Source organism: Aythya marila (assembly GCF_965140915.1).
Source record: "Aythya marila genome assembly, chromosome: 5".
Taxonomy (NCBI): Eukaryota; Metazoa; Chordata; class Aves; order Anseriformes; family Anatidae; genus Aythya; species Aythya marila.
The window spans coordinates 21,337,227-21,352,230 of NC_139046.1; the positions used below are offsets into that span (position 1 = coordinate 21,337,227).

The window sequence follows — 15,004 nt, forward strand, 5'->3', positions numbered from 1 at the left end:
CTATTCTTGTCATGTACAGGGCCTTGGTGTGATTTATTCCTGTTCCCTTTTCTCTGAAACCACATCCTCTGTGGCAGTTGAGCAGAATCTGATATAACCATAGGCCAGCTCAGATTAGTTAATCACAGGTCTGTCTTGTATGATATTACACACCAGAGGTGAAACCCTGGCCTTAATAAAGTCAATGAGAGCTTTGCCATCGACTTCAGTGGAGTCATGGTTTCATCCAGAACATTCTCACACATATTGAGTTATATCAGGGACACAAGGGTCCTTTGATTCAGTACAGAATGAACTAATTACCTCAGACCCACAGGAGAAAAAAAAAAAAAAAAAAAAGAAAAATCAAAAGACTATGAAGTGGCTGGCAAGGCCAGGGGCTGCTTAGATCATGCCATTTGCATGGAATGAAATTGCAAAGCAGGTTTTAATTTCTGAAAACCGTATTTCAGGATAAAACAAACACAAGGCAATTACCTGGGCCCTTGGACATGAACCAGAAAAGTAAAAATCCTTGGAGGGATTTGTTTGTATGGGCAGTACTTCAAAACCGGCACAAGATGGCAAACTATTTCTGGGCTATGGTAAGCATCAAGCTATAGCTCCTTCAGGTGAGGTATTGTCATATTTCATGTATATGAGATGGTTTTTTGCTCTGCCTTGCAGCTCAGATGATAGATAGGTTTGCTTCTGAAATACTGGATGCACATTTATAGCACCTTTCATCTCAGTGTGTCTCATGCCAGCAGGGGCCAGGGGGCCTGACAGAGGTAGTACAGAACAGCAGCAGGTGTAAATCAGTGCAGCCTGAAACTGCTGATTAACTTCAGCTGCAGAGCTGACCCTTGTCTTCCTTGCTGCTGATGACTCACCACCCAGTCTCAGATTTTGTTCCTTCTACAACAGGTCAATTGTTTGCGCTTTAGCAGGAGGACAGTGCGATTGAGCATCTTCAGCTTATTTGCTGGATACATAGGGAACAACAGCATCACAGTCCCAGGGACTGAGCTTCAAACCGGCATAATTGGCTCCTGTTTTGCACCCTTCCACAGCTGAGGCCATCTCACACATCTGCAGTACCACAGTTTCTGTTTCTTCCCCCTCCTGCTCCAGAGGCCAGACACAGCTCCATCTGCAAGCATCCAGCTAGCTGCATCTGGCCCAAAGGGGTCATGTGAAGGGAGATAAACTGCAGCACAGCTCTTCAACCAGTGAGTGTGTGCATGCAGACACATCTGCACCTTGAAGGACCTTGTATTTGTGGAGCCCTGTTACCAGAAAGCACATTTCTCTGCTGTGTGTTACTGTTGTGTCTCTACCAGCTGTGCTCCCTCCTTTCCCATATGTCCTTATGCAGGGTCTCAGCACAGCCATGTTCTAGGAAACTGAGCAGCATGAGAGTGTTTTGTTCTATTTCCATAACCCATTCTTCTCTTCTAGGTCCTCAACTGCTACCCCAAATCAGGCCCCCTAAGGTCAAACATACCCAGGTGTCACCAGCCTCATAAGGCACAAAAACTACTAACGCATGGTTATTGACTCTCAAATATCAAAACTGCTATTTCTGTAGACAGTTTAAACTTTCAAGTCTGTCTTTTAGGGAAGGCTCTTCCAAGGGAAGACATGCATGAATTTGCTATTCATTAGTGAAGCATCCCCAATTGAGCATTTCAGACCGGTAATACCTTTCCATTTTACAGGGTCAGGAGGGTGTAGCTTCAGCTCTGGCAGCCTGTAAGATCCTTAGGGAGATGTCCCACCTGGAGACAAAGACAGAAGTAGCACGTATAATGAAAGAAGCAAAGTATGAGCAGCTCGCTGTTGGTAAGTAAAGGCAGCTATTTAACAGCATCAACAGTTTCCAGAGGCCACTCTGGAAGACAAGCAAGTAGGGGGTAAAAAACCAGCAACAAATAACACACACACCAAAACCCTCAAGAAGTTGTAAAAAGCCAACTGTCATGAGTAATTTAACAGACTTGCAACACAGCCAGTCCCAAGCGTTCAAATACCACAGGAGGAGGACTAAAACTCCAAATTCTCATTCTGGAAAAATCAGTGTTCTAAGGCTGACCCCTGGGATGCATGGAAGAAGTTTCTTCCTTGCTGCATATTGGTATTTTAAGTGTTTGACCTTACTACAAGGTGTATTACAATGACAGGCAAGATAGAATAACCAGAACACTTCCAGGCTCATAGCAGTCTCGTTGCCCTGCAACATCAACCTCACTCTGTACGGGCCACGTAATAGAGCACCAACTTTGAAGGGATATCTTCTCTGCTAAAAATAATTTGAGATTACCTCACCCAAAAGTGGGCTAACTGAACTGCCAAAGTCCGAGCAAGGTTCAGGTTGGCTTAAGAGCAGACAAGCCGCCCCACCCTACAGCAGCCAGCATTCAGGCATCCACAACGCTGGAATGCCAAGCCCTCTCTCCTCAGCTTGGTTTAAAAACAGATATTTGCAGATGAGATTCTCTGCTGTTCTGACATCACTCCAATTTGTACCTGAAGGTAATGCTGCTGTGAACAGAGGGCTTTAGAATACAGTTCATGTAAAAATCCAGAAACTCTTTGCCCTTCGAACTAGTACATCACGCTCCCGAAGCCTCATGCAGACACTGATACATTATTTATACACAGACCACATTTCATGCTCCTTTTACAGGGCCATTACTATTTTAAAAACTACAGCACTCATATAATCACAGGAGTCCAACAATTTAGTCATGGAATTAGAGGGCCTAATCCAATACACAGCAGTCTGTTCCTTGGCTTTCGTAAACATGAGATCAGGTCCTCAATTTCCGTTTCTGGCCCAGATAATACTGTCAATATTATGCAGAGCAAACCTTCTTTAAGAATGATAAATACCATACTAACTGCAAAAGAAGTCTGCATATCAGCGTATTTTAAGTGAACTCGATCCTTTCCCCAGCCCTTGCAGTGTAACAACAAGGTGTAGGCTAGCCTAGGAAAGGTGCTGAGATAATCAAGTGAATTAGAATGAGAGACAAAAAGTCAGATTTTGTCTAACGAGAAAACCTTGACTTTCTGTACTATTTATCTGAGTTTCTGAGCTCCAGAACAAGCTTCTCTTGAAATAGATCTATGCCACAACACACTATCAAGTCTAATACTATTTTATGTCAAATATCCATGTCTCAAACAAAGCATTCATTGGCTATGAGTCAAACCTGAGCTACTCCTTTTGTTTAGTCTATTCAGGGGAAAGGGAGTAGTGTAGCAACTCATCCTTCAAAGTGTAGGAGGATCTCCTCTGGGATTTGCTTTGGCTCGGTGCTGCCTAAAGCTCCACACAAGGCAGCTACAGATGAGCGATTATAAGACACATCGATGTTTCTAAGACATGTCTGTGGAACTGAGAAGAAAATACATTTCCATAGGAGATCAAAAAACAAAAACAGAGCACCCCAGAGCTGAGAAGGAAGTATGCAGATGGAAAGAAGCGAGGAAGTTCTGAGATTTACTTCATACCATCCTGGAAACAGTGGGAATTTTAAAATTACAATTCCAGTAGTTTTTTTCCCCACCAAAGCAAATCCATTACATCTGGCCTCTTCAGAGTTATTCTTGTGTCCAGGATTGTTCCTCTCTCCCACCCACCTCACCTTAGCTCTTGGGCTTTTTAACTATTGCAGCCTTGCAGAACTCTTTAGTGCAACAGACACATCTGGCAGATGTTGCACCTTCCATATATCACCCTCTTGCCTCACATTCATTTTTTGTTTTTAAATGACGAGATCTGTTTGTCTACATTTCCTTCATCTGGCAGAACTGTTCAGTGAATGCTACCGCAACAGTGAGGAGAGAGCATTTGCTCTGTTGGTAAGAAAAAATCAGTACTGGAGCAAAACTACCTGCCTTCAACTGGCTACAGAAGCAGATGCAAAGTCTTTCTTTGCACATGATGGTGTCCAGGTAAGTCCTACAGACACTTCCCCTACCACCAGGGCCTTTAAGCATGATGTTGGACACAAAAGAGGATAGTACAACAACCAAATGGCCCCATGAAACATGTTCAGATCAGAGACATTCTTTGGAGAGGGAACTCTTCACTCTCCCTGGCACTGGATGAAGAGGATGTCATGCTGTATATCTGGCAAAGCAATGCTCTTGTCCCTTTTATCCAGTTAGCCTCCAGACCAATGCACTGAAGACGATGTTTAGCCCTCATTCATCTGGTGCTTTTTCCTCCATTGCTCAGAGAAAACCATCAGGAAAGTACTTAAAATCTGCCTGAGGCACAATGAAGCTGCTCAAGGATATGAGGTAGCTCCTTAACAGAACTTGTTCAGATTCAGAGAAGCTCACTGATAAAAGTTAAATCAAATTACTGTTCAGTTTCACCCCCACAACCTGAGTTCTATCCACATACACTAAACTAAATTAAGAGTGATGGTGCTTTTAGCTCCCAGTGGCTGACTTTCACTTCCTCAGCAGTACAGATGTTCTTTTATTCCACTTGAATTACAGTTCTTTCCACTGTTCTCTCATAACTCTTGGCATACTAAAAAACTGCAGAAGGACATGCAAAGTGTCCATATGCTTTGAAGGTGTGCCTGCTCTTAAGGTCTTCAGAGCATTGACTAACCTTTACTTGTCTTAGGAGCCACAGAACGTAGATGCACTTACATTTTTATGATGCCAAAGCCATCTCTTGTTTTCTTGAATTTCAGGCCTTCCTGACAAAAATATGGTGGGGTGACATGTCTACAAGCACACAGATCCTGAAATTAATCTGTGGATTCTGGTGTCCTTTCCTAATCTACACAAATTTAATAGCATTCAGGTAAAAACAAGTATTTGAATGCAAGAGAAAAGTAAAGGAAGTCATGAAAAAAAATCCAAACTGAAAATTTCTTATGAATAAATACAGTAATATCGCCTCAGAAGGTTAACAAAAGGAGTGCACCACTCTTGACCAAATTAGTTTGCTATGGGACTGAGTGATTTGTATGTACTGGGCTAGTGCTTTGTTTATTCTAATACATCAAAAGCCAATATCAATTTCACCTAGATCACTTTTTGTACAGTCCACAGAAAAGCCTGTTGGGATTCTGTCAGCTCCACTTGAATGTTCAGCATATACAGTAACGTGTAGCATATAGAGGATATCTCCAGATATAGCACCATCTATTTCTAGATGTGAGGATGCCTGGTTCAAACCTCAGTATCTTAGCAGTAAAAACAACCATCACAAAGCAGAAATAGCAGCCACAAGCCTTGGGAACCAAAAGTCAAGCTTAAAACCACAGGACTCATATGAAACCAATTAAGACTTTCTAATTTAACATCTTGGGAGATCTTTGTAGTATTCTGCAGGCACAGCTTTGGAGTTCATAGTTTTGAGCTTTTTGTCACAACGAAGAGGCTAGGATCTTAGGCTTTCTTCAAAGAAAAAATAAAATCACCAAAGGAAACCAAGCAAAACAGAAAAGAAGAAAAAAAGCAGCCATGATGTTCAGACACAGTCATAAGAATCTAAGAACTGAAACTGTGGGAAAACCTCCAAGTATTGTGAGAATCAGAGATAGAAATCTATAGAATTCTATAGAATGACCTGCTATTAAGAAATACATATGCTTAACTGTTAAACTACTTATACAGAAAGAGGAAAGCTTGTTTGCCATTCCTGACCTAAGACTTCCATTCTGCTAGTGTCTCTAAAGATTTTTTTTTTTTTTTTCCTATGAATAGTGGTTATCAGCTTCACAAATCCAAGTAATTTAATGTGAAACATTGGCCAAGTTTTCATAGAAGGGCTTAAATTATAGAATGGCTAGGGTTGGAAGGAACCTTGAAAATCACCTAGTTCTAAACCCCCTGCCACAGTTAGGGATGCCACCCACTAGATCAGGCTGCCCAACAATTCTTATTCAAAGGAAGCCTTTCCAAATTTGTTCTGTTGAGGACATTTCTCCTTTCCCTGGAAATGCAAGAGTTGACATGCATACCCCAAAGCTTCCTGGCATTTCCTGTCTTAAGTGCTAGTGAGAGCATCCAGGAATGGAGCATGGGGGTACTGTCTTCTAGGACTGATTGAGGTGTCTATTTCTGCTCAAATTCTTTCCTAATTATTTTGAGGAAACTGAGCATCTCGCTCCATTTGTTTTGGAACACGTGTTGATTATCATTTCTCCTTTGAATCTTGTGGCTGACTTCAGCTTTCAAATACAAAGAAATTGCAGAGCTAAGGTTTATGCATATCTAATAGCTTTTCTGCAGAGCAAGTCCCAAATAAGTATATGCAAACAGTTCTGTAGGAATGCCAGTTTGGTAGCGAAGAATTGCTAACCACTGTCTTTTAACTAATGAGTTTATTTCCTTACAGTGAGGAAAAACAGTCAAAGAAAGAACCAGAGCCACCTAGAGAGCTGGACAGTTCAGATACAGAAAGGCCTTTGTTTCTTTCTAAGGAAGAATATAGGTAAGTTTAAAACCATCGGTTAACACAATTTTTATGACTACAAAGAACAGGACACTTCTTGTGATTAGTGACCAGCTAATGATCCTAAGGAGCAGCTGAACGGCCAGGAAAGTCATTATTCCTCAAAAAGTGCTGCTCCCTCTGATTGCTGTTGTTGTTACTCTGTAAAAGGAATACAGAATATAAACGGGGATATAGCACCATATCCCCGAGACAACTTTACACCTCATGAGCAGGCCATTTTTACAGAACAAAGTATCTGGTCAATACCTGGGGAGTCAGAAGGCATTTCCTGAGATTCCCTTCAGCCAGCAATAGCTGAAGTACATCAGATTTAGGAACTACAATCCCCATTAAGACTACTGAATTCAGCAGAACAAAGGTTCTCAGCTAACTCTTGCGTAACTCTAATGCATCACTGCATACTTTCCTACAAAGGCAGCAACAGAAATACTTGCAAACAGCGGTACCTGGGAATTTACGTAGCCAGCTTCCCGCTATACTAGTCCTCTTCATTTATATTTAAAGAAAAAACAAAACTGGCCCTGAGGAACCTGAACTACAAAAACGGACTTATGTTCTAGAGAAAGCATTACAGAAATGGGGAACTAAGCACAAAGATTTTGGCAGTTGGTCATGGGCTCTCATACAGCCACAATTTAGAACTTCTGATCCCCACCCTATCCTTCAACCGCACACTCCTTAGCAAAACCTGTAAGGCCATAAAGACTTAAGTCAGGACAGGAAAACTTTTGATTAATACACAGTTCACTTAATAGCTAACAGAAGCTAAATATCTGCTTGTATTTAACACATGCTTTTCAATTGTTTGAAGAGAGCTTCAGAAATATGTGGACATTGTTACCAATGAAACACAGTCCACAGTATGTAGTGCTGGACCAAGTCAGAATTAGCCTCTGTTTTTAGCTCTGGCATTTAATTGCTGGTATATTGAAGAAAACCATGACTTTTTGCTCCCTCTCTAACCTGCAAAATAGGTGTAAAAATGTCTGCCTCTTGAGGACTATTTGTAAGTAATGTCATAAAGTCCTTTCATATCCTGAGTGAGGCATGGTTTATGACTCTTGGTCATTATGTTGTGTGTTCCAATTGCTATTATCTTAGAGATTTAATTTAACAAAGGGACTCTCTCCCTCCCAGAGTTGTTTCAGCATCTGAGCATCTTACAGTAAAGCTGCAATTATCTGTTTATGATATTAGCCTGTTACCATGGGAATGTCTCTTACAAGCAAGAGGTAGGTGTCCTGGTTTCAGTTAGCACATCCTTTGTTAGGAATCATTCCTCTCAGAATCAGAAAACTAAAGGATCCAATAATATCATTAACTTACAGAGGTGAGCAATTTATATGGAAACAAAACCTCATGCTAAGATCAGATCAGATTGCTACCAAACACAAGGAACTTGCATTTTCTGCACAGGATAATTTCCATTGCCAGTAGATAACACTTCATATTTGAAAACACTGCAAAAACAACAGTAGATACATAGGTCAAATTTCCCTTTGGTTACCAAAATACACGTGCAACTCCAGAAGAGTCAAAGCCTACCTGTATGAATAATTTATGAGCTCAGCTTTTTTTTTTTTTTTTTTTTTTTTTTTTACTGAAAGGCTTCTTTGGTGATCCTTTTGCAATTTGATTTAATCATTGGGGCAAGATGCCAGTGTGCACAGTTACGTAAACTGCAGTATTCCTTCAGTAGCTCTCGTAGACTCCATCAAGGGTAGTCAAGAAACACATTTAGCGTGATTCAGCACTTTTGAGTCTAGGTCCAAAAGAATAATCATCTCAAGTAGCCACAGCAATGACAACTGCTGCATGTGACCGTTACAAAAAACTTCTAGGACCAAAATAAGATCTAACTTGCAAACTTACACTAGCTATTTGCTTTTCTTACCTATCGTTTTGGATGATGAAGACCAACTAGCAAAATTCTCCTTCTTCCTGAGAATTTGCATGATGTTCATACTACATGTAGTATGAACACATTGAAGTTGCAAATCTCATGCAACAAAACTGAAATAACAAGGATACACATTTAAGCCTGATGCATCTTTGTTTTTCAAAGCCTTCTCTTTGATTTCTGCTATGGTAACATGATTGCTCTGATTTCCACAGCTTTCCTCCTTCCTCTACCAGCATCTGCCTGTTACTGTCTTAAAAGAAGCTTTATATAGAATAATACTGAGCCTATTCCCATGAACTTATTTTAGGAAATTGTCACCAAGCCTATATTCTTTTTGTTTTGCAGAGGAAATGGTAAATTAGAAAAGCAGAACCCTTCTGAAAACACAGCGTGGGCAACATTCTTGTTTACTCGGTGGAAAAAATTCTGGAGTGCCCCTGTAACTGTATTTATGGGAAATGTTATAATGTATTTTGCTTTCCTGTTTCTGTTTACTTATGTCCTTTTACTGGATTTTAAACCACCTCCACCTGAGGGTCCATCTGTTAAAGAAATTATACTTTACTTCTGGGTTTTTACCCTGGTCTTAGAAGAAATCCGACAGGTCAGTAACATTCAACATCACAGCAGCAATGCAATAAACCTTGAGATAATATTTTGAATAGATTTACAAACCGCATGAACTGTGCAAACTTGAAGATTTCAACTCTCATGTGCAGGTTTGCACAGAAAAGAAATACAAATCTTACCTTATTCAAAACACTCCACCTCTCCCTCCCAAAGCACCCTTTCCCTGCACCTTATAAGCCTGTAGCTCCACCTTTGTTTTTCTAGCTTGCTCCAGCTGTAGCCAATAGCCAAGTGGGCTGCTAAGACTCAGGCGTCCTTCACTTTATGAAGTATCTGTCTGGTTTTACTCCCCAGAACTAGGACTTCCCACCACAGTTAACATAAATTGGAAGTTACAGGCTGCACTTGGAAGTGCAGCAGATACATCGACAACGTAATCAAAGATTTCTACCCTGCTGGGGACTGTTTAAAAAAAAAAAAAAAAAAAAAAAAAAAAAAATTTAATGAATTCAGATTACTTCTGTTTGTTTGAAAATATTTATACATTCAAAACATTAGCAGATCTTTTTTTGTTTTGCTTTTCCTGTTTAAGAAAACATAGAGACTTCACTAATCTCCTAATTATTGTTCTTGGAATATCTTCAGTTCAACAACTGAAATAATGCATGCTAGCATGTTGCCAACTGTGGGTGCATAAAACTGTCCTCTTCAGACTAAAACCAGATATAAACACTTATTCTGAAAGAACAAATAGACGCTTGTTGTTTAAGCGATGGGGATGGTGAAGGAGATCCCAGTTTGTTACAAGTTTTTTGAAATTATTCGGAAAGGGCATAAACAGAAAAGCACAGGGAGAATATTTGGATCAAAGAATATTTCATTATAAACCTGTAAGTAGAGTGCTAGGCTGAAAGCCAATTAAGACAGCTCTTTGCCTAGATAATCAAATGTGCACTCACAATTACAGTGTACAAATGCCAGATCTGTACATGCTGTTTAAATAGCTGTATCTAGAAATTGAACATTGACCACAAATCTGTTACATTCTTTAAGTCTGAATGCTCACATCTTGAATCAGACCCTATTAAAATATCACAAGATTAATGTTGTACTTTTCTTTTCTGTGTGTGTTTTAAGACAGTAAACTGAGCTTATGTTTTCAAGCTTTTTTTTTTTTTTTTTTTTTCTTTATCCTATTACGCTAGGAAATTTTTGCTTTTTGCAATGAAAGACAAAAGGGAAACAGGAACAATGTTAAAACTCACAATGAAATAGCGAAACTTTAAACAGATCTGTGCTGATGGTCATTTCTCTTTTTCAGAGTTTCTTTACAGATGAAGACACAAATTTAATGAAGAAATTCAAACTGTATCTAGAGGATAACTGGAATAAATGTGATATGGTGACCATCTTCCTTTTCATAATTGGGGTAACCTGCAGGTATATACATCTGTTTTATGTGATGTGGTCAGCTTCAGGAGCTTGGGCTGCGTGTGCCAGTTGACAGGAGAGTCTCACATGCATGTGAGGTCAGGGTATGATATTTACAAATTTTGAAAAAAGTTTCTGCAATAAAAGCCTCTACATTTCTGTTGACGATGTTGCTGCAGAGACCACAAAAGACATATTGCTATTTTCAAACACTTGTACAGAGAAGCTCTCCTTCCCATTTTTTTGCATTTGCCTTTAGTCACTTTAATCACTTTTTTGCTATGTTTGTTTTGTTTTAATGTCTCATTTCAGCTGAGACAGAGAAGTTGGTGTCTCTGCATCTTTGGGTTACTTCTCACCAATGTACAGATGTTACATTACATTTTTCTTACAGCTGTAATGACTGACATACGCAACCACAACCCTGAAGCACTTGCCTTTTCCTAACTAGACTATGCCTGGAAACCAAGTGTAACATTTGAGAAAAGACTTCTCAGCAGTTCTTGCTAAGATCTGGTATTTTGTTTCATTTGTTCTTCAGGATGCTGAATTCTACTTTTCAAGCTGGCCGCACAATACTTGCCATTGATTTTATGGTGTTTACCCTTAGACTTATACACATTTTTGCAATTCACAAACAGCTTGGACCAAAAATCATAATTGTGGAAAGAATGGTAAGTGTGCAGCCTCTCTCAGATAAATACTTGTACTGTGTAAACATGGAGAACAGGAAATCTCCTTACAGAGGAAATCAGTTTATAATGTGTCTTTATGTTTTTAAGACCTTTCATTTTGCGTATATTGCCTTATTTATCAAGAAAATTAGATGTAGTGAGTTTCAAACAGATCCATCCAAAGAGCTCTGTAGTGTATTAAGTTAGCCTCAATTTACTAATCCTTGTACTTTAGCTAATCACTTACCCTTTGGTCTGGCAAATCAGGGGTAGTGTCTGTGTCTTACACACTGCTATTACTCCTATTTCATAAACTGTGCATTTGGAGCAAAGACCTCAGACAGACAACAGGCCATTTACAGAAGGGCAGGGCATCTACTGAATGGCCCTGCTGTGCTTTGGGAAATAGTTTACATTATTTGCAAGAAGTGTGAAAAGAAATCTGAGAAAATTGATAGTTGCAAGTTTCCCACGGGAGTTGTTCTTACTTGTACTTTGTAACTCTAAGCTACAATGAAAACAGCACCTTGTAAGCATATGTTGGAAGATGCTGATGAAAGATTTTTATTTATTACCACTCTCCTGCAGGAAATGAGACATTAGGACTATATTTACTGTGCTTGGGTATAGGTTGGAACTTTGAAACAGCTTTTTATTTAGGCATGTTAATCCTCTAGGCCAATTAGCGCAAGGTAACTGATTAATAGGAGTTCATCTAATTGTAAATGCTATCATAGATTCTACAAATATTTGACTTGTGACTCAAAGCAGAGCTCAGTAAAAGCTCTACAGTCTAAACAAGCCTATACATTGAATAAACGTAACTACCAAGCTATTTAGATCTGTCTACAAATGCAGTAACTGAAACTCTAACATGACATTTGCTTTGAGTAGCAAAAGGGTAAATGGCAAATAAATATTTGTTCTTGCACATTATCTAGTTTACAGCATTAGCAGACTTCTACTGTAAGAGAACCAGGCAGATCTACAGCTCCCAACCCTTCCTGGCAGCGTACCAAACTAAACCAGGGCCCAGAACAAATATGGTGATATGTCTACTATGTTAGCATCTGAAGTCATATGAGATAATACATGGATTAAGAAGATGCAAATAAGAACATAAACAGTAGCCTAGACAAAACTGTAAAATGGGACCTTTCATCTTCCCCTCATCCAAGCCAACACAATACTTTAGCTTCAGTAGTTCAGTGTTGAGCCTTACATCAAGGGAAAGAACAATGAAACTGACTTCAGTAAACAGCATCTTATTGAAAGGTTCATCAGGTGGGTTTAAGCAAGATCATTTCCCTTAAATAGGGAAGTAAACCAAGACTGTGTCTTACCATCTTCCTTCTTTTTAACCTTGATACAGAATTGCTGAGATAAGTCTCGTCGCTGTTAAAATGGCAGTCCAATGACAGTTTATGAGGACACAGACTGCAGTCAGGAAAAAATATTTCCAGACATACTGTTGCTTTCTGTTAACTGTGACACTACTGCAGTCCTGCAGTACTGACAAACTTGAAATCATCCAGAAAACAAAATAGATGGATGAAAGTCAGAGAGACATGAACTATGTCTTGCCTGCCTTAGATACTATAATTCTTAATGGAACTTGTAGTAACCTCCTGGAGGTCTGAAATGCCTATGCTTTTAGGTAACTGTGCAATCCTATTATCTAATTGAAATGAATCTACAGTCCCTAATGAACTCTGTCAGATTAGATGGGAAGAGGATGAAGTGTTCCTCTTCCACCAGGGAAAAATTACTGCATTTGAAATCCATATTCGATTTTTAAAAGTAAGTGTTTTTGGATTCAATTACTTCTGCTTCTGTAGAGAAATACAATGTTTAAAAGCAGGAAGCCTTGAAAAGAATCTCTCAAATGCATTACTTAACTTGAAAACCCAAGACAGGAGCTACCTGATCCTTGCAGTCTTCAATGTCTGCCCTATCCATGGTTCAGAATTCATTAATGAGTGCTGTCATCCACGATTGACTGCTGCTGCAGACTTCTTGTAATTCACAGCTAAACAGTCAATGGTACTGTGAGATCTCATAGAAAATCTGCATTTAAAACAGATTACTTTAAAAGATAAAATGTTTCATTTTTAAACAGTAATCAATTGAAAAGCAAGGTTTTAATTTAAAATGTGCCCTTATCTAAACTAGCTAACAAAAATGCTGGTTATGGACCAGGAGCAATGTGGTAACAGCAAGGTCAAGAGAGAAATCCTGTGCATGAAACTGTATTCCACCTCCTTTAACCTAAACAAGCTTGTAAAGAAACAATTACTTGAACGGTTTTCATACCAAGCTACTGTTCTTTGATTATGCTATCAGTCATTTGTCCTCCTTTTCTCCCTCCCCTTTTCTCTTTTAGATGAAGGATGTTTTCTTCTTTCTGTTTTTCTTGAGTGTATGGCTCATTGCCTATGGTGTGACAACTCAAGCTCTGCTTCATCCTGATGACAACCGAGTGGAGTGGATATTCAGAAGAGTGCTTTATCGTCCCTACCTTCAGATATTTGGCCAGATTCCACTGGACGAAATAGACAGTGAGAAAACTTCCCCCCTAACTTTACCATTTTTGAGTGCACACTTCCCTAGCCAAAGCTTTTACGTCACTATGATATAAATAGTGCATTTGCAAATGGAGATAATGTACAGTGTGAAATTATATTAGAACATGAGAATTGGCCCTGTTTAGAGAAGCTGTCTACAATATTCGCACAAGGATTTGCAGTTGAAAAAGGTTGGCATACCTTCTTTCACTTCAATCCATTTCTGCTCAGCTTAACCTAGATCCAGATAACCCTTGTGTAAACTGTAATAACAACATCTCCATATATTCTGGCACTTGTTTAATATGACAGTTTTACAGCAGTACTGCTCTGTCCATAAGCAAACACTTGTGTTTTAGAATAAATATTCCTCTGGAGCATTTATTTACTCTGGAGTTAAAGTTGCCCCAATCAAATAAAGCTAGTAATTGTATTTGTGCTACATTTCAAACAAAACAACATAAAAATACTCAGAATACATGGAAATGTTTGGACATAAAGGTTTACAGGCAATATTTCTGATAGAGAAGCAGGTAAAATACAGAATAGGTCATCTTCCAAAGAAGTCTGATGTAGTGTCACAGAATTTAGCCAGAATAACAGTTCTGAATGTTAGTGACAGTACTGAAATGGGAGTTACACTTGAAGTAATATAGATGAAACCAAAAAATCCCATAGGCAGCAAACTAGAAAGTATTCTTTCATATTCATCCTGCTTAATAAGAAAAGGCATATGCCTTAGAAAACTGAAGTCTGAATGAGGCAAGAGAGCAGGGGTATGATTCATCTCACTTAGCTTTAAATGCCTACAGTTTAAGCATCCACAGCACAAGTCACTCTTACTCCCACTAAAGTAACTGGAAAGAAAAAATATTTCTGGAATAGGATTAATCTCATTTGAAAATAGGTCAGATAAAATATCCCCTAGAAGTGTCTGTTTCTCCCCATTGGGAGTCCAAAAGGTGTCTTCATATACATAAATAACAGATGACAGGGAAAAAAATATTACACGGACAAATTCCAGAAAGGAATCACTTGTACTGGGATGTTCTTGACCTTACTCAGTATCTTTATAAAACATACGGAGAAGGAAATGGTTAATGAAGGCAGCAATATTTTCTGATGAAACAAAGTTACTGGGTAGTAAAGACTAAAGCTGACACCTAAGAGTTGCAGAAGACCCTCCTGAGAGATGAAGCATCAATTGAAATTCAGTGTAGATAAATATAAGGTAATGTGCCTGGTGACAGCTGTAGTGACTTTTCAGATAACTCTTTGCATTAACAAATAAGATCACAGCATTACCTGTGACTGTGGGGAAAGGCATTATTGGTGAAAAACTGGAGAACAAACAAGTAAGTATGGCTACTTTAAATCTGTAGATTTA

The 15,004-nt window shown here is 39.1% G+C and overlaps 1 protein-coding gene across 1 annotated transcript in view; it reads left to right on the plus strand.

Moving 5' to 3' along the window:
• The window catches only part of TRPM5 (transient receptor potential cation channel subfamily M member 5), a gene marked incomplete at both ends in the record, with an annotated part of 35,684 nt that overhangs the window by 12,963 nt on the left and 7,717 nt on the right, over window positions 1–15,004 (plus strand). The window contains 9 exons of the mRNA XM_082762498.1: window positions 453–584; window positions 1,701–1,824; window positions 3,797–3,942; window positions 4,701–4,813; window positions 6,356–6,451; window positions 8,724–8,982; window positions 10,270–10,388; window positions 10,921–11,053; window positions 13,437–13,611. Coding sequence (XP_082618624.1) covers window positions 453–584; window positions 1,701–1,824; window positions 3,797–3,942; window positions 4,701–4,813; window positions 6,356–6,451; window positions 8,724–8,982; window positions 10,270–10,388; window positions 10,921–11,053; window positions 13,437–13,611 — 1,297 coding nt within the window. The remainder of the gene's footprint in view (window positions 1–452; window positions 585–1,700; window positions 1,825–3,796; window positions 3,943–4,700; window positions 4,814–6,355; window positions 6,452–8,723; window positions 8,983–10,269; window positions 10,389–10,920; window positions 11,054–13,436; window positions 13,612–15,004) is intronic.